The sequence below is a fragment of the Taeniopygia guttata genome, chromosome 7 (genome assembly GCF_048771995.1).
Source record: "Taeniopygia guttata chromosome 7, bTaeGut7.mat, whole genome shotgun sequence".
Classification (NCBI taxonomy): domain Eukaryota; kingdom Metazoa; phylum Chordata; class Aves; order Passeriformes; family Estrildidae; genus Taeniopygia; species Taeniopygia guttata.
The window spans coordinates 21,995,970-22,019,480 of NC_133032.1; the positions used below are offsets into that span (position 1 = coordinate 21,995,970).

The 23,511-nt window shown below is 40.6% G+C and overlaps 1 protein-coding gene across 4 annotated transcripts in view; it reads right to left on the reverse strand.

The window, feature by feature from the left end:
* The window catches only part of PLEKHM3 (pleckstrin homology domain containing M3), a 91,669-nt gene that overhangs the window by 10,333 nt on the left and 57,825 nt on the right, over positions 1-23,511 (reverse strand). For 2 of the 4 annotated variants that reach the window (XM_072932354.1, XM_030277672.4), the window contains exons 7-8: positions 20,438-20,595; positions 4,079-10,511 (exon numbers count right to left, since the gene is read on the reverse strand). In XM_072932354.1, the coding sequence (XP_072788455.1) occupies positions 10,334-10,511; positions 20,438-20,595 (336 nt within the window). In that variant the 3' untranslated portion in view covers positions 4,079-10,333. Of the gene's footprint in view, positions 1-3,140; positions 3,270-4,078; positions 10,512-20,437; positions 20,596-23,511 lie in introns of those variants that run through there. The other 2 variants (XR_003961358.4, XM_032749444.3) reach the window with 2 other exon arrangements.

A 23,511-nucleotide genomic window follows, 5' to 3' on the forward strand; every position in this document is an offset into this window, starting at 1 on the left:
AAGCAAGGCTGGCCACAATACTCAAATTCATGAAGGGCTTTGAAAAATCTTCTGGGCAAAGATGTTTCTCTGATTTGAACCTAACTAACCTTTGAGGAGCATTGTCCACAGCAGGACAGGGTCAGGAAGCTGGTATTTCTCCTACCCCTCTCAGGACAGCTGTGGGATTGCTGTGTGGGGGAGACTTCTACTAGATGTTTTGATAAAGAAGAATTACTTCCTGCATCTGGAAAGAAGCAAGAAAACACCATCCCATATAGTGGCATCAGAACAGGGAACAACTCCATAGGAACCATCCCTAGTGGAAGAGCAATACTTTACTACTAAGTCCCATGTATCAGCATGGCTTGGAGAAGCAGTCTTGCCATAACCTCATGAAGGGCAGACACAAGAAGCAGGGAAGACAAACTGGAGCTACAGACCCATGGACAGGCAGGCACCATGCCTGGATCTAAACTCCCTGGTGCTCTGACTGATTAGGACTGGCGTTTCAGTTTGGTCCACTACATACAAACACTAAACTCAGATGAGAAGTCTGGTCCTGCAGCCAAAGTGCTGAGGGGAAGCCTACTGTGAGCCCAGCGTGAGTAGCAGAGTCGCAACAGCCTAGAGCTGGAAGTGTGCAGAGTCAGGGTACACTGGGTAGAAACTCTGGGACACTAGACTCTTGCCCTTTTCACCCCTTTTCACCCCATGGCCACACAGAGCACAGCAGTTCTCTTATTGTAATCTCTCAGATTTTATGGTCAGTATTTCTGTGAAACACCAAAGGACATCCCTGCTGCCAGGAGGAACCTAATCTCTCCTCTTACTGCAAGGTGGACTTACCAGCTGTGTTAGCTCCTAGAATGTGGTGGTGCCAATATCCTCTCTGAGACAAAATCATTAGTTACCTGCTCTAAACATAGTAAATGTGCTTCTGCTTGCCCTCCCCTAGCAGGCCTCCACACAACTCCGGCTGATAACTATGGAAACATTCCCATGGATTGCCACAGATGCAGGAGGAGGGCCTTATATAGTGAGACTTCTCTGCCTCCCCTTTGCCCTAAGCACTTCACAGAAGTACTTTATTGTTTTATGACAGTGCAGTTAACACTTGACATAAATATCTAAGCACAGCTAACAATCTTGATACTGTGTAAATACCTACAGTAGAGACCTGTATTTTATTATGCTTTTGCCCTCTTTTACCTGTTATCACCCAGGGTTAACTCTGTGCTAGATGCACTTGTATTTCACAAGGAACCTGCCAATTTTATACACTGCTACAGCTCCTGTCTTTAAATACTGAGAGCCCAGCTCGGGTTCTTTGACAAACTGCAGTTTTCATTGGAGCCAGCAGATCTGCTTAGAGGATCAAACATGCTGTCTGTCAAATTTGAAACAAGTGTCCTTCAGAAGTGCAGAGTCCAAGACAGAACAGGACATTTTGCAATATGTACACAAGAAAGTACCCACCAATGTCACAAGCCATTGTGTGACAATGTCTGTTGACAGGATGGTGCTGGCATTTGTTTTTCACCCTAGCCTTGCTTTCGTGGGCATTTGTACCCCTGCCCTCAGAAATCACTGCAGGGGAAGGTACAAACTGAGGGAGAGACATAGAATCACAGAATAAGCTGTGTTGGAAGGGACCCATAAGAACTAGGGAGTTGAACTCCTGGCCCTGCACAGCGCCATCCCTAAGAGTCACACCCTGTGCCTGAGAGCATTATTCAAAGACTTCTTGAACTCTGCCAGGTTTGGTGCTGGGACCACTTCCCTAGGGGGCTCATTCCAGTGCCCAACCACCCTTTCCCTAACATCCAACTTAAATCCCCCCCCAACACAATTTCAGGCCATTTCCTCTGTTCCTGTCACTGGTCACCAGAAGGAAGAGATCAGTACCTGCCCCTCCTCTTCCCCTCACAAGGAAGTTGTGACTGCAATGAGGTCTTCCCTCAGTGTCCTCTCCTCCAAACTGAACAGACCAAATGACCTCAGCTGCTCCACATATGGTTTCCCCTCAAGGCCCTTCACCATCTCTGCTGCCCTCCTCTGGGATGCTCTCTAATACCCTAACATCTTACTTGTATTGTGGTGCCCAAAACTGCACACTCCTTGTGTTTCGTTACTTTGTTGCTGCACTTCAGATATTTGCCTGCAATGACAGTCAGAAATAAGATTAATTTATAATCTCAAATGCTAGAAAAGCACTTTGGACTGAACTGCTTTATGCATGCTGATTACATCTATTACTTTCTTACACTGATTCAGTAATTTGCACTTTCTTATTTTTAAACAGTACCTAACTTTAATAATAATTCCTTCTTACTCACCTCTAAATGCATCATGATAAACATGATGATTTTCAACTAAATGAAAGCTGAGTCCTTTAACAGAAGCTCTTATTTGACTTGTCTTGCTTTCCACATGAGCCTTGCAACATCATTTTTAATATTTAAATGAATGCTAATGCCTTGAAACTAAATTATAGAAAATTGAAAGTCACTTACTATAAACAATGGACTGACTTTTTTAAAGCATGTTTGCCGCTTCAGTGCCAAGTTTTATATTTGTCTATGCTTAAAATGGATGGAATTGACTCCTGCTTGCCTTGAAGACTTTGTCTGGTTTTAATTGTAACACTTGATTATCTGAGATGCTTTTCACCACCTTCTCATAGTGGTAATACTCAGGTCTTTAAATGGAACCACTATTTTGGAGAGTATTTAGTTAAACAAGAACTCTTTTAACAAGACAGTCCAGAGCTATGTACACACACTCCCAGAATATTTTCATTTGCCCTCAGCGTGCTCTTACTGAAAAGGTATGGAGAGCCTCACACCCGGAAGGTCCCCCTCAGTCCCTACGGAAAGGAGGAGGTTGCTAGCTCCATTCTTTCAGAAAACCAGTCAACCTCACGTAATAACCTAAATAGTCTTAATTTTGAGAGCTAGAAGGGAAGCTCTTTTAAAATTAATTACCCTGATTTTAAAAGAAGAGCTTGAGCTTGGATTGACATGCTCTTCCCAGGACTCCACAGACCCCATGGTCTCTGCTCTGTGTGGATGCTTTTTCACACCATCTCTTACAGGGTGAAGTGAGGAGGGGAGGTGGCAGTGAAAGGGGAAGGAGATGTCATAACAGAATTTGCTCACCTTGTAAAGCAAATAAGGAGGAAGAGAAGGTCTTGCACATGGTTTCCTTGTGCAGCCTGTGTGGTCCCAGTCAAACATTAACTCATTGCTTGTAGTTGACTTCATCACAGGAATGAAGTCCAAAGGTTCCTGCAGGAGAGAGGAGTGACATTCCTGATGGACTTCTGGTCTTTCTGAGGAGGGGCAGGAAGATAGTGAAGGAAGGGATATAGCCTTCCCTTTGAAATATGCTGCCAGAGCATAGGGCTGGGTGTGGAATGCTCTGGGGAGTCTCAGGCAGGGGTTTTAGACCCATGAGCTCCACCACAGCTCTGTGCTGCAATCTTTAGCCATCAAATCCAGATTCAAGGAGCTGCAGAAGCTCTTTTTAGCTGGTGCACTGGAAGAAACAACCAAGAAGAACAAGAATCTTGCCTACTCCTACATCCATAGGTGTGAGAACCCTCATAACATGTGCAAAATCCTGCCCTCCCAGACCCTCAGTGGTCCCCTCAGCCCACCTGGGAGATGCTTCCCTTACTTAGAGTTCAAGGCCCTGACCTTGGACCCTGCTGGCAGAGGACACATGGCAGCCACACAGTAAGCAGCTGCCTCCTGCAAGCCTCCCAGGAGCTCTGTTTCCAGGGGTGCCTCAAAGCCACAGTAAGCTCCCCTGGGAGCTTGTGGCAGAGGTCAGCACCATTAAAAATCTAGGAATTTGTGGTTTTCCAAAAACACAAGATTTAACTGGGAATCCAAACCCCCACTGACTGATGCAGACCTCAACAGTACTTCCAGAGGCCCTCCTGGCTGAGATCTGGGAACAGTAAGTATCATATTTTCTCAGTTTCAGAAGACTTTAACCAGCAGAGAAGTATTTTTAAGAAAACTATCACTCTTTCAGAGCTTGCCCTACCTATGGTACAATACCCACCAGAAGGCAAATTAAAAAAGACGCATAACATTTTTTTAGTGTTTATTGAGAGTTGCCTTTATACAGGAGGGACTGGTGCTCTGATGCAGTCACAAGTGAACCCAAATAAACCCTGCTCAAGTGTCAACAAGCAATTCAACTTAATGGATTTAAATTATAACATCATTACACATCAATAATAAATTAAGACTATTGCCCAGGAGTTGCAGATAATTTAAAAAATATCCTCGTCAAAAGTAAAAAAAACCAAACAACGCAAACAATGAAACACACGTAACAATGTCGCAAATAAGTTAACACAGTAACACACACACATAAGGGTATTCCAAAAACTCAGGGTGCACTGCCAGCAATGCTAAAATTCACTGTAAGTGGTGCAGGTGAGCTGGTGCTCTGGCAGGAAGGAAAGCACAGGCTGCCAGGGACCACATCAGCCACTGTGCTCTGCTGCTCACACCTGGCTTTCCCTGGCTTTTAACTGCCTTGACTGAACTGAAGTTGATTTGGAAGCTGCCTTTATCACTTAATACCTATGAAACATACATTTTGCTCATTAATTTACTTTTGCTTACATCAAGTATAGGAGGGATTCATAGAAGGTAACCTGGCATCACAGGTATTAATTAAAAATCAAAACTGAAAGCACAGTTTAGTTTAAGCAAAATCAACTTGGTAGACAAGTGCATAAGCAAAACTGAAACAAATCCTTTTTCCACCAAAAGGATTGTGTGGAAAAATCCTGTGTATTCAAGGATTTATAATGGTATAACATGTGGACTACACAGGAATAAATAAATAATTGAGCCACTGACACTTGTGCACAAATTCTAATACACTTTGGTCCTAGACAGCTGACAGCTTTCCAGACCTAGATATCTCTGATGCCGACCACAAGTGGCATGTTTGCAATTTGGATTAATGGCCACCCTAAGGAATTTGGGTGAAATTGGCATTTTAAGATATGACTCAAGTCATCACAGCCACACCAGGGTTTTCAAGTAAAGAAGGACTTTGCACATTGTTATCCAGGCTGTTTCCTCACTAAACGGCTAAAATGCAGTAGCAGCATTGCTGCTGTTAAAGGGGATTCCTGCTACTGGTGTCAAATGTGGACTTACAAATTCACAGTTAGTATGGACTTGTGCCCCAGGCTGACAAATGCCACATACTTCAGCAAATAATGCTAAAATTTCAATGGGTTAACCCTCTCTCTAAGGTAAGGCTGACCAAACCCACACTGGGTCAGCCTTCAGGGAGCCAGGCTGCATTAAAATTGAGCTTTGAGGAAACATCTTCACTCCCACAGCACTGGACCCAGCTGTGCAAGCGAGCAGGGGGCTCTGTATGGGAGTCCCAGCCACATTGTGTGGACTGGCCAGGGGCTCCAGGAGGAGCAAAACTACATGTGACCTGAGCCTGTTTTAATTCTCTGTACTTGACGTTATTATATATATGCACAGCTTCTGAAGGTCTTGCACAACTGCATCTAAGGCTAAGCAGCCCAGCAAGTCTCAAAAATACACATAATAAGAACCAATACCATCTCCATGCTATCCTCTCTCATAATGCCTTCACAAAGCATAGACAGTAAACAAATGTTATGGTTACCATTTCTAGCATGATGGAAACTGTCGTGAGCAAGGGTTTTAAGCTCCAATGCCAAACACATTGCATCATGGCAGAGCATTTCTTAAAAAAATCATTCACTTCTCAAAATTTAAGGCACCAAAATGAGCAAAAGTGAGGAGTTCCCACATAGCTTGGTGTCTTCAGAGCTGGTATATGAAGCCTGTAGAGCTAACTTCATGAGGGCAGAATAAGCAAACTGATTTACTCAGCTGCTCCTGCAAAAGAGCAGGCCCAGCCACAAGAGCATTTCAGTTTAAGTCTACAAGTTAATAAAACAGCAGATGCAATCAGGAAATCCAAAACAGGAAGAGAGACACTAATATACTGTACTGTAAGGCACTCCTACTGGGAAGGGAAAATTGGGAGGCAAATTACAAAGGAGAGATGACTGGACTCAACTGGTTCAAAAGCAACACAATGACCTATGAAGCTCCAAGCCTGGCTGTAGGCTCAGTACTGTGAGTAAGGACAGGGACAGATACAGTGGAGAGAGAGGGGAGACTGGCTTGCAAGTCAGTGGCAGGAAAAAAAAATTAGACCTTTAAGATGATTATTCAATTAATTTTTTTATACAGATCAACAGTCAGCTGCAATCCAGGCAGTGACCTTTGGGAAGCTTAGGAAACTCGGTGGCTGCTGTTGCTACAGGGAGAAGCAAAACTCAACTGGACAGCTTCCCCATTTCATTGTAAAGAGACATCCTCTGCTCTTTTAAAAAATTGTTCAAGACATTATCAATCTATTGTAATACACACACTATCCTAATTATAAGAGAAGAGGGGCTCTAGAGATACCCTGATGATTCACTCCTAACAGGGCCATCAGAGCCTGTGCAGTACTGCAAAACACATAACTTCCTCTCAAAAGAGTACCTTCCCTCATAAGTAGCAGCTCCTGTGGATCCCAGCAATGAGCTCATATTGGTATGTGCCAGCCAGGATATTTTGTCACATCACCAACCCATCATTTCCCACCATGTCAGACAGACAAAAAACAAGAAAAGCAATAGGAGGATTCCTACATAAGAAATACAAATTTCTCTTTTTATAGATTGATAACACAAAAAGAGCTGCAGTTTGCATCCCCTAAGTAGGCCCACCTTCCTATTAAAGGAAAGGTAGATGGTTAGGGTAAAGAGGAAAAGAGACTTGAATAAGGATTTCGATAGTGTGCTAGATTAAAATAATATCAGACTAACAACTGTAAGTACCTGTAGAGAGTCCACTGCAGTTAAGAAATGGACTCTCTACAGGTATGGTCCACTGCAGTTAAGCATCCTGTTTTTACACTGATAACAAGTTCAGTATAAAGCAAAAGCAGTAACTGAATTACAGATCAATTCCTTCTCAGTCAGTTCTGAAAGCATCTTCTCTTTGAAGAAGATAAACAGTATATTTTATTCTTGATTCACAATAAACTGGTATCATTCAAATTGTGCATGGGCAGGACAAGACTGAAGTACTAATGCATAATTTCACCTGGGGTAGGGGGAAGATGTGGGCAGAGCTGTGCAATCTGCAAAGCCCCCAGGAACTTTACCAGCTGATGCTCATCTAGAAGTCTGCAGAGCAGAGCCACATGCAGGCTGTGGTCTGCAGAATGGGCAGACAGTAGCAGTGGGGACCAGCATGGAGCACTGGTAGTACAGCAGAAACAACCATGCAAGGGTACAGTGCTGTTTGAAACCCAAACCACCTGCAGAACCCCATGCTGAGGCTCCTGCTTGCAGATGGCTCTGCAAGGAAATCAACTGAGGGCAGGATTAAGCCTTCATTATGCTTACAAAAATTGGTGACAGAATACTTTATCTTACCTATTCATAAGGAATAACTGGTTTTGGGCAGGAGCTAGGCATCCCTGAGAGGACATCATCTTGACTTCACAGCCTGCTCCTAGAGCTACCGTGAAGCTGTATCACTTTTCCAAAGTACAAATGAATGTCTATTCATTTTAGGAACTAGCTGGTTTACAACAATACTGGATTTTAAAGCAAATAGCATGATCTCTATTGTACAGTATCCTTTTACATAAAGATCTGGGCACAGACAGAATATCATAACATGCTCTTGCTCTATGTCATTTGTAATGGCAGTGGTTTCAGACTCATGATGAATTTCAGCAGTTTTGCCAACATCTTTTTTTATCCTTTAAAACTCTGTTAGCAAAGAAACTGTTCTGTAGTACCTGCACACACCCAGAGCAACTCCAATGCTGTCTGTGTTGTTATTCCAGAGTTCAATTCCAATATCTAACCACCCACATAACTGGTACTTTGGAGATAGGATATCTGTCAAAGTAACTAATATTTTGCAAGGTCTGAACCTTGATTCCTTGACTCCATATGGCTTTTGACAGTACACTCAAGCAGCCTTCTCCAAACTGAGCTGGACATGAACGAGCACTGTGAGGTATCGTAAATGCCAGAGCATGATGATACGAAAAACACCACCACTTTTTCTTTAATGGCCTAACATTATGCCTACAGATAATTCAAAACAGTACCTGCCAAATGCTGACAGTTTCAGAGCTACTGGCTTTGCCACAGCAGTAATTGTAGTGACACAAGCTGAAAAACATGGGAGCGTTCTGTTTATTCAGCCAGTACCAGTGCAGTTCCTGTTTGCCTGACTAATTCCACAATACTTCCCCAGTGTTTGCATTTCTGAACACACAGGGAATTCTTTGCATGGGAATGGATTTGCAAGGAACATTATACCTTTAAGGGTGATAGCCAAAAGCAACTCATTTCACATGAGGAACAGTGAGCTGAGACAGAGACACCATTGTGTATGGTAAGTATTACTTTTAGTGACAAAGGTGCATGATTCACCAGGTATATTAAGTATGGGAATCCCTCCAGCACTTTGCCAAGAACATGGGAAAACCCTCACTTCCTTCTAAAGAATCCCTGGAAAAGAAAAGGCACTGGTTGTCTAATGTATAGAGATATAAACGTGCTTCTGTATGTATATAGTAGTTGCACTCAAATTTCAGAAAGCTACTTTTTTCTTTGACTGGAGGCTGAAAAAGGTAACCACTTATATTCCAGTACAAGGCAACTCATTGCAGCATTTTACCTTTTAATGTAAGCATGATGTACCCTGTTCTTTTATTTAAAATACTTCAGCAATTGGTGAGATGCTTCAACAATCAAAACTGCTTTCTGCCTTGAATGCAACAGTCTGTAGATTATATAGGAAGCAAAAATCAGTATTCCATATTTTCACAAACCTATGTGAGAGGAGAGGAAAAATACACATGCAACTGGCATTATTCTCCAAAAACCATATTTACTTTCTATATATATAGATGTGTGCGTGTATGTATATATATATGAATGCTTTCATAGGTATGTAATACACATATCACTGCAGGGTGTGGAAAAGAGTCAGGAATATGAAATGGGGGGAAGACAATCTAACTGCTCATTAGAAGTGAACTCACCATGAATTAAACATACTGCCAGTAATGACACACACCTCCCCAGTTAAATCCATCATCTACTTCCCTTTACAAAATAATTCACTGTTTTATACTTCCCTGTGTTCCAGGTGTGTGAAGCAGAATCATACCTCGAGCAACTTCACTGTCCACCATGGAAGTCATTACAGAACTATAAATGCCTTGGAGCTCAAAGAGAATGCAGAACACAAGCTGCATATGAAAACAAGCAAAGTAGTGTTTCACAAATTTGGAGGTATTTGCTAACTAAAATGGGCAAGACCACTTTCCTGACTATTAGTTTAACAGGCTCAGATTAGAAAAACAGTTGAAGTAAACCTTAGGAAATAAAAAGCAAACCAATGTGAACACTTAAAATGCCCTAAAGTTTCAGACTGGAAGGAGGAAAACCAACATCATGTTATTACAGACAAGGACATAGCCTCCCATAAATCAAGAGTAACCAGCACAAATCTCAAAGGACTTCAGTGACAGAGCTTTACTGATATTCCCAGCCTGAACAAAGAGTAGCAGATCCCATGCTTATCTGAATATGGAGCAGTTCACTGGGGTGGTTATAAATATATAAACATAACTGAAGGAATTATTCTGTGTCTTATGTTTGTAAGCACCCTGAATAATGTTTAATGGGAGATCCTTTAAAATGTAAATGCACTGATCCTTTAAGATAGTTCTCTGAAAACAGGAGGAAATGGAACCACATGTCCATATCGGAAGGAGACAGTGGACTTAAAATAATTACTGCTCTATTGGATTCTGTGAAACACCTCACCAGAACCCCTGCCAAGGCTACTAATAAATAAATAATACATATAAATAAGTAGATGATTCATCAATTCTAAATGAACAACATAAAAAATAATGCAGTCATGGCAGCAAATATTTTCTGCCATGAGATAAAAGTGTTCTCCATAGGTGGAAAAGAAAGTTGGTACTTAATTAGCTAGACCTAAAGCATTTCTTGTAAACCACATTTTGTACGGAGCTAACGGCTGGACTTCAATGCAGTTTAGCCACTGGCATTTCAAAGCCAACAAGGCTTTATGGCCACTCTGGCAGCTCTTATTCACAGATAAAGAAGGTCAGGTAATAGTTTTCAAAAACATTTCTGCCTGTCTAAGCAGAGAATTTGCTTGAACTGGCAACTGGGAGAAGGATTCTCTTCAGACTGGCCACTGCCTTAAGGAACTCATGTGTTCTGATATGACAATTCAAACATGTTGCAAGACTCTTCAAAGTTCTCGTCCATATTCAGTTTCCTCCAGAAGGATTTCTGCTTCTTCTGCAATTCTTTACGCACACACCTGGGGCATGGTACAGCCTTCACTTTGCACTCAGAGTGGAAGACAGCACCACAGCTTTCACACCTGCAAACACAAATTAGTGTCAAAATTGAATCACATAATAGGACCAGAGCATGCAACGGGCTTCACATGGACTGTGGGCAGTAGGTATTCCTTGACACCATTCTGGGAGCTCAAAAGCATTATGCTTCATTAGAGTGACACTGTAAAAGACACTGGTGTGGCCACACCTCCTCTGGTGTAAAGCTACTCAGGAGCACTAAAATAAATTGACTTACATTCATTTTGCAGCTGCTGAGAACCTGTCCCAGCACTTCTGCTTCACAGACAAGTTTTTAGAAGGATTAATACTTATCTTCGCAGTAACTAGCATTAAAGTATATCACTGAAAATACATCAACTTTGTTTTATGAAAGAAAAGTCTTGCTTTGATTGTAAATGAGGAGTGAATATACTATTTTACAATAAGGTATATTTCAGCATTTGCAGAAACAGATTCTGCAATTTGCAACAACCATGATATGACATATTTCTCATTGAAGCTCCAGTGGTCAGCTGTTCTGGAAAGAGTAAAGAAAAGTCCACTTGAACAGCAGGAGAAGTTGTCATTTCAAAAGTAAAAATGTAACAGAGGTAAGTGATGTTGTCTGCCCTATGTCCTATGGAAGACTAGACTAGATGAACACAACTGATCTATGTTGATCAATTGATCAATACATTGAGCTATGCTTCTGGCATTCAAAGCTGTGTTACTCTGTTCTCAAACGTGACATTAAGACTTCAAACGAATCAACTGCTCAAACAAGATGACCGATTTACTTTTGGGGCATTGTGAGGCAATGAATTTAATGTCACAGCAGATCAAGCCCCAGCTGCAGACTTGATGAGCAAAGAAACATCTGGTGACCATGAGTGGGCTACAACTCAACAGTTGGACATTCTCAGCCTTTCAATGCAAGTATCTATCTGTAGTGATGAGTTGTCACTACAGCTTTGTAACCAAAGGAAAAAGTAAAAGGAGGACTGTCAGAGGTAAAAAGTCTTAGATTTCAGCTGGATATTCAAATAATAAAAGAAACAAAATATGAAACTTTAGAGTAATCCTGAAATACAAACAATGGATGTTGGTCACCCTTGGTGATTCTGTAGGACATCTTGAAATGCCTTGCACTTTTTTTTTTCCTTTCTTGTAGCTATTGTAGTGAAATGACTACATAAGACTCCAAATGCCCATTATTATAACTTTAGTGGGTTTTTTGTTGGTTTGCTTTGAACCCATTTTTCATAGAAATAAGGTTCTTGTCTTCAAGACTGTGAAGAAAAATCGAAAACGTGAAGAAAGAAACCCCCAAAAAGTGAGAAGCCATAAGGCATGTGGTCTGACAATACTGAGAGAAGTCCATGAGCTAACACAACCTGTTAGATGTATTGGCTGCATCTCACCCGCAACTTTTAAAAAACCTGTTCCTGGTCTGGCTGCACTTGAAGTTTTATGCCTGGGTCCAAATATGGCCCAAATTTTAATAACTGCAGAGCTTTGAGAAGGCTGAGCAGAGATTTAAGGAGCACATTTCTAATGAGCATAAACTGATAAATATGAGTAAGAAAAGGCAGGTGAACAAGGCTAAGTATAAAGCAGTATATCTGCTGGCTTCCATGCTCTCTTGCAGTAAAACTTGACTGTTGGATTTTCCAGTCCAGTCTTTCTTAGTCTTAGTCTAAATCTGGTTTTGAATCAAGAAACCAGCTCATGCAGAGATATTTACAATTTCTGTGCTCAGAGAGTGTGTTATTTCCTTTATCCACTGAAGCACATGCACACATGCTTAGGACTCATATCCCACTGATTTCTTTGGGATTACTGATCTGCCTTGCATTAAGTGCTTTGTGCTTTGCTTACGTGCTTTGCTGGGTTGGGATCTCCACAAACAGACACACTAATGGGCAAGGAAGAGACAGAAGACAGCAGTGTCTTTAAAACTTTACACCACTCTGAACTGACACTAATGGTGATTTTATCAAGCTAATTCTCCCTTGTTAGTCAGCAGTTTACAGTGCCCTGGAAGTTGCTAGAGGGTAATGATTGATGAGGAGTGTAATTTTGTGCTCTCACATCACCACCCCCTATGCTAGCCCAGTATTTCTCTACAGCACGCATGGAAACGACAAAACCTATCAGAAATTACTGCTGAAATTGATTGAGCAGGATGAGAGAAGAGCCAGCACACCTGCTCTCTCAAGTCAAAGGCCATCAGCAGAGCAAACAAAGACTGATGGTGTTCAAATTTATACAAATTCATTTTTCAGAAATAAGGTCAGTAGAAAAGATTAACAAACTTTTTTTCCTATCACTTAGAATCAAAACAGAGAGGAAAAACTGTCGGAACTGTTATTCATTAGAGCTGGTGCAGTAGCTGAAGGTATGCCCAGGACCCCACACTGTCAGGCACTAAGCAGAGGCAGAGCAAACAGCCAGCCCTGATCTCACAGTCCCTGGCACTGGCACCCACTGCTGCAATCGTGGGTCCATTCTGGTGCCCCCCGACTGCTGCTCTGAAGGCCTATTTTCTGCCTTCTCTTAAGAAGGTTGAGCCCAGCCAAGGGGTCCAGATGACAGCAAAGCAGCAGCCTGGAGAAAGGGTGCTCTGAGTTGGAGAACAAAGCTGCCTCTAGCTCTGCACAGGAACAAGTACAGAGGACACTCATTTCAGCCTTCACTGCATGCTTGTGTCCCCCTCACAAAGTCACCACGGCAGGGGACAATGTTGGTCTTGCTCTGCCTTCGTGCAACTGGAAGTCACTCCTTTTAAAGTGGTGGAGCTATACTACCCCAAGCTACCTACACAGCTTTGCTTTTCCTCCTGTCAAATACAGTCAATCTTAACTGGCCCTGGAATGCCAACTGGTTGACTGCTTCTAACCTCACTGCGAGAGATTCTCCAGTGATGCCAAATACTCCACCAACATTATATTCCTTTTTAGACTATTACAAACAGATTGCTTCCTAGTTAATTCTGAGTTCTAATTTTATTTCCACATGAGAATTTCATAGGGTCTTTTGTTGTTTTCAAGCCTCAGTATATTAAAATTATTTTATTTCTCTGGAGAAATAAAATATATTTTGTAGCCTATAAAAGGCTCACTTAATAGTTCACTATACTTACTTATCTTTCCCTTAACCCTTGTTGTTGTCATAGCTAATACACAGTTCAGGTGCTATTTCTGAATCCTGACTTATTCTTTGTCTAGAGGCCAAAAAGTCCCTACATCCTTTGTAAGAATGCTATTCACTACTGATAATAAGCTGATGAGCCCATAGCCATTCAGGCCTTTCATGTTTCCTTCTTTAATGAATGATATTGTGACACGGCACATTAATAGCATCTTGCTATTTTTCAAACAGTATTTGAAGGCTTAGTGAACATAGCATGTTGTTTTCACACAGACTTGCAGTCTTCTAAGAAGGCAGTTGAAATAGCTTCCTCTCTATTTTGGTGTTTTGTTTGTTTGGGTTTTTTTCCCTCTTTCCTGACCTAACTCAATTTCTGTTGAGGCTTTAGGGGGTGTTTTATGTTTTAAGGATGTTTTACTTGTATGGAGTAAAAAATTGCAGAGAATAATTCAATCCTCTAAATAATTTCTGTTGCACTGGAAAGTGTAAGAGAAAGGGCAAAGCTCTTCACAGAGAGACAGGCATTATAATGCTCTTATTATCATCACTACTTACAAAAGAAAAGCCTTTCTACATTAAAAGCATATAATCATTCCTTGTATGCTGAGGAAATGCTGATGGTTAGTACCTCCCATTAAGTCTGGGTATTTGAAACATATAAATATTTAGTAAATTGTAAATTCTAGCATGTTCTTTTCATGCTTTCCATCTATTTTTCCCAGGATTATAGCTAAAGTAGTTCTAGATGCTGCACAACCAATCGATTATGCTCAGATTTCTCCTCTGCACTGCACCACCATTAAGTGCTCCTGAGCAGAATCAGGTGCCTGAAGCAGGGGGTACAACACAAAGAGGTCTCAAAGATCTTTCACCTTAAACAGAGAAAATTATAGAGGGATGATCAACAGGTGGCCCAGGATGTCATCTGAAAGCCAGGTTTTTGTCTCATAAGAACCTTACTGGTTGACAGACCTACCAATGTGACTGGTATAAAGGTGGGATGAAGCTGCTGGAACCTACAAGGTTTATTAGGATACCTTCAGTCTCATGCACAGGGGCTGGCTGTACCAGACACAGCACAATTCCCACCTCATAGCAGGAAGTGAGAGGTGAACTGGCTTGCTCAAGGTCAGCCAGGGGCTCCTAGCAGAGCTGAGAAGGGCAAAGAGCTCCCCTGTCTTACTGCAGTGCCATATTCACCCACCACCCTTTCTTTTGTAATTTTTAATTTTTTTTTCATTTAAAAAGCTCTCTTCCTTTGTGCCTTTGTGACCTTGCACACCTTTGTCAATTGAGTAATCTCTTGAAACAAATTTCATCAAGGATTTGTTAGGGCTAAACCTTCACTGACTAAACTTCAGTTTCTTCTTTCCTGCCATGCAGAGTAAAAGCAGGATTAAATGGGGTTATTCATTATTTTTTCCTTAGATGATCCCAAACATTCACCAAGCACCCAAAACACTAAACCACCTTTAACTTGGGTATTAAAAACCCCCAAGGAGAAAACCACACTGGCTGAAGTAAGCCTTGCCTGGGGATTCCAGGATGAGCACCATCCCACACTATACACATGTGCCTCTCTGCAAGCATTTCTGAATTGCTCAGATGTGAATATCATACACAGGCCCTTCAAACTCTAAGCCTTTAGCAGAACACAAAGAAAAGGAAAAAGGACTAGCCTGTGTTCACTTACAATACAAAAAAAGCCCCAAAGGCAATCAATGCCTGACACACACGTGCAGCAATATTATTCCAGTTGCTTAGGAACCAATTCAAGTAGCCTGCCTAGGGAGGGATGCCCACATGATAAATGAATGGAAGAAAGCTGGCATTAATATGACATTGATTGAACATTCTAGTTAAAACCACTGAGACACGAGGCAAGTAAAACCAACCTCTAAAGCTAATTTAGTTGCAAAAGACAATACTTGATGAAAAAGCTGGTATACTTTATTGTTTTCTGTTTACATATTCCAGATAACATTATTGTGCTACCCTGCACAAACAAAAATAAGACAATCTGGGCCAGATGATTTTGATCAGTTTTGACAGATTCAGGTGAAATTAAATTACCAAGAGAACTTAACATCTACTTAGGTGCCTACATTTCCTCGAAGAAGTGCTGAGCAGATCACTTCAGAGTGCTTTGAACTAGCTATCAGCATCTTTCAAAAATTAGGTACTAAACTACTGGCACAACTCAGGTGGGCTGGGCCTGGGGAAAGGCTGTCTAGCAAAAGACAAACCAATCAAAGCAAGAGAGAAAATTATGTACTTTGAGTGATGCCTTTGACCTGTGCCAAGGTATTTCCTGCAAATAATGTGTACTGCATATTTCAGTCTCTCCACCTAACATTTATCTTTTACATTCTCCCAAAGGCTCAAAGTTGCATTTGTCCAGTGACACAGCATCCATAACACGTAAGCTGTAACTTTACAAAGACTTCAGTATGCACAGCCCCAGAGCCTTTAGTAAGACTTGTCACTATGTGCAAAGTACATTCACAGGTCTTATCAGGATGGTGGCCAAAGATTATGGAGGCATCCAAGCTCGTTGATATAGTCAAGTCTGTTCTGTGGCACATCTATTTTAAACTTGGGCCTTCTGGTTTGTATCTTAGAAGGCCTACATGTCTTAACTGATCAGAAGAACAAATTAACTTAACAAAGTGAAAACAGTTTAGCCTTGATAAATGAATATGAGCACAAAAGAGCAACTCTCCATGGTTCACATACATCTACAGTCAGAACATAAAAAGAAAGGAATAGATTAAATTGTTCTTAACAAGTAAGTAACTTTACCAGCAAAACACAAAAAATGTAATTGCCTGTGAAAGTAATCATTAGGATGATGACAGGCAAGACCAAAACTTTATTAAATGGGTAACATAATCTTAATCATAACCATGATTGCTTAATTATTTGATGGGACAGGAAACATGTTCTAATAAATTCTATTCTCATTCCAAAGGTAATTTTCTCAGTATTCCTTAAGATTTAAAAATTGTTAAAAATGGTTCAAAGTTATAAAACAAATACAGCCACTACTATAGACAACAGTGCCACTATCCAGACTTCACTTCTGTTGTTTGGTTGTTGGGTCATTTAATTTTAGGAGAAAGAAACAAAACCTCTTCCCCACATTAGTGAAGAACAAGCAAAATCAGACAACTTAAGGGGAAGTGCCTGTTCGCTAATGGGCAAGGATAGCTCTAACAAGCCAATTTACAGTCAAGGATATTTAAAGTCATTGCACAACACCTGTAAATATAAAATAAGTGATATGATAATTTTATATGTTTGCTCACTAAATTTAAGCCCGGGGCAAATTTAGCCCAAGAAATAAAATAGAAGGTAGATGCTCAGTTTAGGTTGCCAGAACTCCAGCAAAAGCAGAGCTCTGGGAGTTTACAGTAGCTGAAAATTTGGTCCATGAAATGTGCAATTAATTCAAGAGGCTTTAAGTAGTTCTCATGATTTAAAGGCCTTCAAAAACAAGGTGAAATTGTGAAATTTTGAAAGATCCCTGATAAAGTATTATGTAAATATGGGTAAGATAGAAAAGAGGGAAATAGGGGACAGAAGAATCAAACTGACTGGAAGAGGCATCAAAAGGATGGGACAATTTTTAAGGAATTGTTTAACTACTGAATCACAGCTTTCATTATGTTCTGTGCAGAATGGCCACCTCCCAAAAACAGCCAGAGAGAGGATGTATCATTAGAAAGCTTATGACTTGGTGAGCCCACCCTTACATCCAAGGCAGCAAACTGTTGCACTGCATTGTTGAGCAGGATGTAAAGAGCCTGCCAAGCACAGCCCACAGACCCGCTAATTAAGTGAACTGATTGTGTTTGTTTTGGAACCGTTTGCCAACAAAGGAATGTGTCACACTGATTAGTGAGAGAAGGGTATGTAATATATGTGTATTCAAACCCTGAGGAGTGCATAACCCAGGTATTCACTCTGTTTGCCCAAGGACTGACAAAAATGACTCTCAAGCAAATAACCAGACCAAAGAGAAACTCCAGCCCTTAAGAGGGGCCCTCTTTTTCTCTCAGCTGTCTAAAGAATCTATGTAAAGAATACCCATCCTTCATAAATTCCTACTGAACACTGTGCCAGAAACTGCTGAGAATATTTTGGAGAGAAACAATCTCGTCACCTCAAAGCTGACCTAAGAGACCATGAGGATGGAAAGTTAACAGCCAACTGAGAACCACCTTGGAATTGTAATGGCTACTCTGACAGCTATCACTCTTCTCTCCAAAGAGCAAGAAAGGTTATGGAGGTAGCCAAAATCCAAATGCCAGCTCAACACAGACATACATATATACATACACACAGGCACAAAAGCAGGCTTCACTTTTCAAACATGCAGAAAAAAGCTGAAGTTTGCAAAAGATGTCATGTACCCACTTTTTAATATTTCTAGCCTAACAGTCCAGTTTGCTGGTAGAGTTAATAGCTCAAAGGTGAACAAACATTGAAATGAAAAAGAAAAATATGGTCTTTAGAGTTCAACAGCTCTTTCCTCCTCAACTCACCAGCTTCAGCTGGGGTATCTGACAGTCCACTATTGTGAATAACATATGAATACTATGCTGTAGATAGCAATTCCAGAAAACCAGGATGAAGAAAAGGGAGTTGTAGTCAATTATTTCTGTACACTGTGGACTCAGAACAGTACAACTAAATCACAAATCTGAGCTGTTTTACTCAGAGCTCTGTATGACAAATGACAAGGAAATTCTGAACACAATCAGAATTTTCAGGTAAAATTGCAAGTCTTCACATGGACCTTTTAGGACTTGCCATCCCATTTGCCACAGGTTACTCTGTACATCTCTCTATTTCTAACTCACCTCACCTTACCTTGTCTTGTAGTGGTCAGTACACCTACTTCATAAACTTCTCTCATCTTCAAGAGATGGAAAGAAACACAACTTGTATCCTTCCACCTGGCCTTCTCCCTCACTGCTTTGGAGCTGATGGAGCTGCACAGTAAAGTGTACAAGCTCCTCCATTGGCATAATTTGCCTCCAGAGCAAAAATATGGAACTGAAATAATCTGGTTAGTTCCACAGGTGTGCATAATGAGATGGGAAAACTAACTAGGACGGGAAACAGAAAATGCTGGGGATAAAAACAAGGTTTAGTTATAAAAAATACAAAAGGAGTTAGCAGAATGATGAAATAAGAACTATTGGAGAACCTTTCATGCTGATCGTGTTTTAATTAAAACCATTAACAAAGACTGCTGTCTTTGGCATGACATCAACCATAACTTCACATTTGTGAAACATGAACACAAGTCCTCTCTGGCTTCTAACTCCCATAAACACAGGAGCTAGAGCAGCTTCTCTTGGCTTGAATTGCTGACAAATTCTATTTGATTCCAGAGGGTTTTGAACTCTGTAATTGCAAGGTATCTCTGATCTCAGCTGAAGGGCAGGGAAACAATATACACCCAATAATGGTTTTGTGACCAAAAATCCCCCAGACAAATCAAATTTTAATGTAAACTTGTATTCCCAAATGTTCCTTCACATTCTCATTAATCTTTTGGGAATTTCTTCAACTGCCTATTATGCAGTCTCCACAGACATCTTATGTTTTATGCCCTCTTAGTCTGCCTTTTAACTCAGCCCATCTCACCATGCACCCTAGATGCATTCTTTCTTAAAAACTGTTTATAAACTCAGCCACATACCTTGTTTAACTTTTATCCACTGCTTTGTCAATACATTTTTTAGAATAAGACTCTGGAAAAACAATGTGCAAACAACCTTTGAAACTCAGATCAAACTGAAAATCCCTTAAGAGTAGTCTTTGGTTACTTGTAATTTAACATCTTTGTGCATACAAGGGAAGCAGATTCTTAACAAACCCTTTTAATAGACTGCTCCTGATTGTTTCCAAAGGTGGGTCCTTGATTTTTTTCCCCTTTCAAATGAACACTTTGGAGAACAAATGACAATGACTGTATTTGAAACAGCCAAAAAATACTTATCTGTGGATGAATGCTGTGCTGTCAGATATACTGTCTTTCTGCTAAGGGTGGAAGAAAGTATATCTCCTTTACTCAAAATCCAAGACACTGCTGAAAAAAAGCAGTAACTCTGCTGTATTGCCAAGTCTGCTTTGGTTTCCTGCATTTTGCTTCTATGTTTCCCATGTGACTCCTGTCCCTGACCTGGCACCCAGTACTCTACATGATCTGAATAAAGTTGTTTTTTTTTTTTTTGTTTAGTTTAGGACTCACATACACTTACACTTACTTTGTTGCCACCTGAGAATAGCAATATAATTAAAAAAAAAAAAAAATCTTGCATACATAGGCACAGAGGAATAAGCAGACAGAATAGAGAACCAGCCATAACATTTCATGGGGAAAACACTTCAGAATGGATGGTTATTGTTTTATAAGGGATGATCCCTGTACATTATGGCCCAGTGATACCAGAGAACAGAAAGATGTCTGTGATCACTCTAGAAAAGTAATTTGGCTTTTCAGGACACTTTGCAAACTCAGAAGAGCTTTGTATAAATCACACTGTGTGATGATACTGGGGGCTCCTCCCTTTTTGAACAGCTGTTCTGAGACTTACAGGACCTTGAGAAGTAGCACTTCTCATTTGTTTCCAAGTTTGCTCATGGTGGCCTCCCTGGAGCAGTGATCTACTGTAGCGCCCCAGAAATGTGCATTAGTGGAATCTAGTCCTTAATTATTTAAATAAAAGGTTATGAGGCTGAGAATCCTCAAGGCTTTAACACTCAAATCAAATGTGTGACTGACATTACCACACTGGAATACCTGCTTGTAGAAATGTCCTCAAAGGGATAAAGGATTTCTCCATTGTTGCAAATCTCACAGATGAAACCCTTTTGGCTACAAAGGCTGCAGCTGTACACATGAGAGGTGGCAAACTTGATCACCTTCAGCAAGAAAGGAGACAGCTTTCCTTCAATAACCTGGAATGAGAAGACAATATTGAATTAATCCCCCAGAAACAACCAGAATGACCTGAAGGACTGAGACAATACTTCTTATTACAGAAATGCAGGTATATGCTGTTGGTTAAAACAATAAGAAAGTTACTTCCCAACAATTATAGCTCCATGAAAACACAAGTGATAATAGTAATAATCATTGAAGCAGCAATGATCTGAACATGAAAACTAACTTACTATCTCTTTGTAAATCTCTACATGGCAATAACAAAATATTAGTAGCAATTTTAAGTACAACAACGCATTCATACAATAAGGCACAAAGAAATAGGAAATGAGTTTAAGGCTTCCACATTATCTCTGACAACTATGAATACTGCCTTAAAATTTTCACTTCTTCTTACTTTTTATGCATCTATCATAGTTTTAGTTGTTTCTTTTCTTTCAAAGTACAAGTTTTTTGCATGTATTTTGTGAACAGAGTCCTGGCTTTAGTCCTTTAGTAGTCCTGTGTTTCTCACTGAAAACCATTCAAATGTAATGTCCTGCTCCTTGCCAAAATGAGTAACTTCTTATGTAAAGTCTTGAAGAGTAACTTGTTTTTTTTTATTTTTTTTCCCTCTCAAATCAAGAAGTCCCAGAGAATCCTGCTAGACCATTAGAAGTGATTAGCACTCCTTGTGTTGGTGTGGAAAAAATGACCAAACCCTAAACTGCTAACCACAATACTCATCTAAATTTGTGACTTGGAAACAATGCCTCAATAAGGGGTGCTATTCAGGCAAAATACTTTCCATTCAGATCAAACTTCTAGAGACTTTAAGGAATTCTGCTGCTGTAGGGAAGAATGAAGATGGAATAAGGCCCTAAGTGGATATTCTTTTCTTCTGGGCTTCCTGTGGTCTGAATGGCAGATTGCCAGATTAGTGATAGAAATGTGTCATGGGATTTGATAGCAACCTCCTGTAAAAAGGAAAAAAGAATGCAGTAATTGCTGACTGAAGAGTTGCAAGAGGCTGTGCCCTGGAACCCAAGAGTGAGGAGTTTTACACTTAAATGAGTGTCACACTCAGTTCAGGTACCCCTTCCCTAAATATGGTAACACCACTTGTAATTTGGGTTTAGTATAAACAAATCTAGAGAAAGCAGAGATATCAATGCTAAGAAGAACAACAGAGTCTGGAAGCAAAGGCCAGGTAGTAAGGAAATAAATTTGTGTTCTAGGGCAACTTCTGCCCACTAGCCAAGAAAGGCACTACTAACAAGTACAACTGGGAAAGCAGGTGCATGGGGAGTGCTGGTGTTGATGGCAGTGAATGGCACAGGCTGAAATGTGCCTCTTCTTTGCCTTCAGCTCCAGCCTGCTAACAACACCTGCAACAACAGGAAGCAGCAATGTTATTGCTACTACTGCAGATAGGACATCTGCTCATGTCAGAGGAAAAATGACGTTCCTATTGCATCCTGCTATAGGAAGATCCCCTTCAACCACAATATAAACAATGCAGAGAAGCTGCTCCATGAAATACAAAAATGAAGCCATAGTTCAAGGTAGTGATACTGCTAACCTTCTAACAGATGGTCAGAAGCTAATTTTGCTCCCCTAAGCTAGGGTTTGTTTTTCATTTTGAAGGAAGAAATATTTTGCTTGCAGACGCCACAGTTACAGAGGGGAGACACAGAAGTTGATAATCTTAAATAAACAGAAAGAAACAGTGAAGCCACCCAGCAAGTGACAAGGCTACAGTCACCCCCCAAAAACCAACTTAGGCACCAATAGCTGAAATACACATACAAAGATAATAAATAAACCACAATGCATACACATTTTTCCAGAGAATTTTCATGCTATAGCAGTCACCTCAGGCCACAACTGCTCACTTTAAAATGCCTGGCTAAAGACACAGTGCAAACAAACTCTCTAAATTTGAACTAATGTCACTGTCAGCAACCATTTGAAAGTTAAATATCTGAAGTAACATTTTATGCAACGTAATAAACACAATTATCATAATCTATTACCTTCTTAAGCACTGGGGGTGAATTTAAAACTACAAGGAACAAAAACTTTCCTGTGCTGAAGAGTTCACAACCTAAGCAAGACACATTGAGCAGGCAGCTGCCCTGAGGAGATGCTGTTATTTGTCCCTCTTTATTTATTTATTTGTATGCCTTGTTGTAGCACTGTTGTGGGTGGGCTTGTTATTCTGGCCACTGCAGACATACGAGGAAGATGATATCTTCAAAGAGCCATGCATGCCAATTTTGCAATGTGAATTACAGGCTATTTTACTGTATTATAGGAGGAAGACAAAATGCAGCATCAAATCAATGTTATCACTGGTTTTAGCATCTGTAAATTTTGTGTTATTTCGTTTCATCAGAGACCTCAAGGCTGTGCACAGGATGATTTTTCCTTGCAGTCTTCTCTCGTTCTTGTTTGTAGCTAATAAGAATAAAATCCTCATCTCCATTTATGCTAGGCAAGCAGAAAGAAAGATTTCTATTTGCTGTCCCAAGTTTACTTGCTGTCTACTCACTGCTTCATGGTAAGTTTAACAGTGAGTGCTTTATGGCTTGGCTTGGGAAAAGGAGCACAAAACATGTCATCAAAGGTTTTAAACCTTCTCCTGTGACTGCCAGAGGTCCAGAGTCTGTCAGTTTAGACATCCCAGAACCATGATGGAAGAGTCCCAGGATCTTCTCCTAGATGTTGCTAGAATCTGATTTTGAGTTTCAAGGAAACATAAGTGATTAAAGAATAGACGTGTGATAGACAAATGTAATGCATCACCCAGATATCATGGAAATTATGAGAGGAAAAGAAAGACCTCAAGAGGCTGTCTTGGCAGAGCCACTAATATTTACATCAACTCTTTACAGCTGTATGTGTTCCTAAAGCCTTTCAGGGACGAAGACTTCAGAGCCCCCATGCAG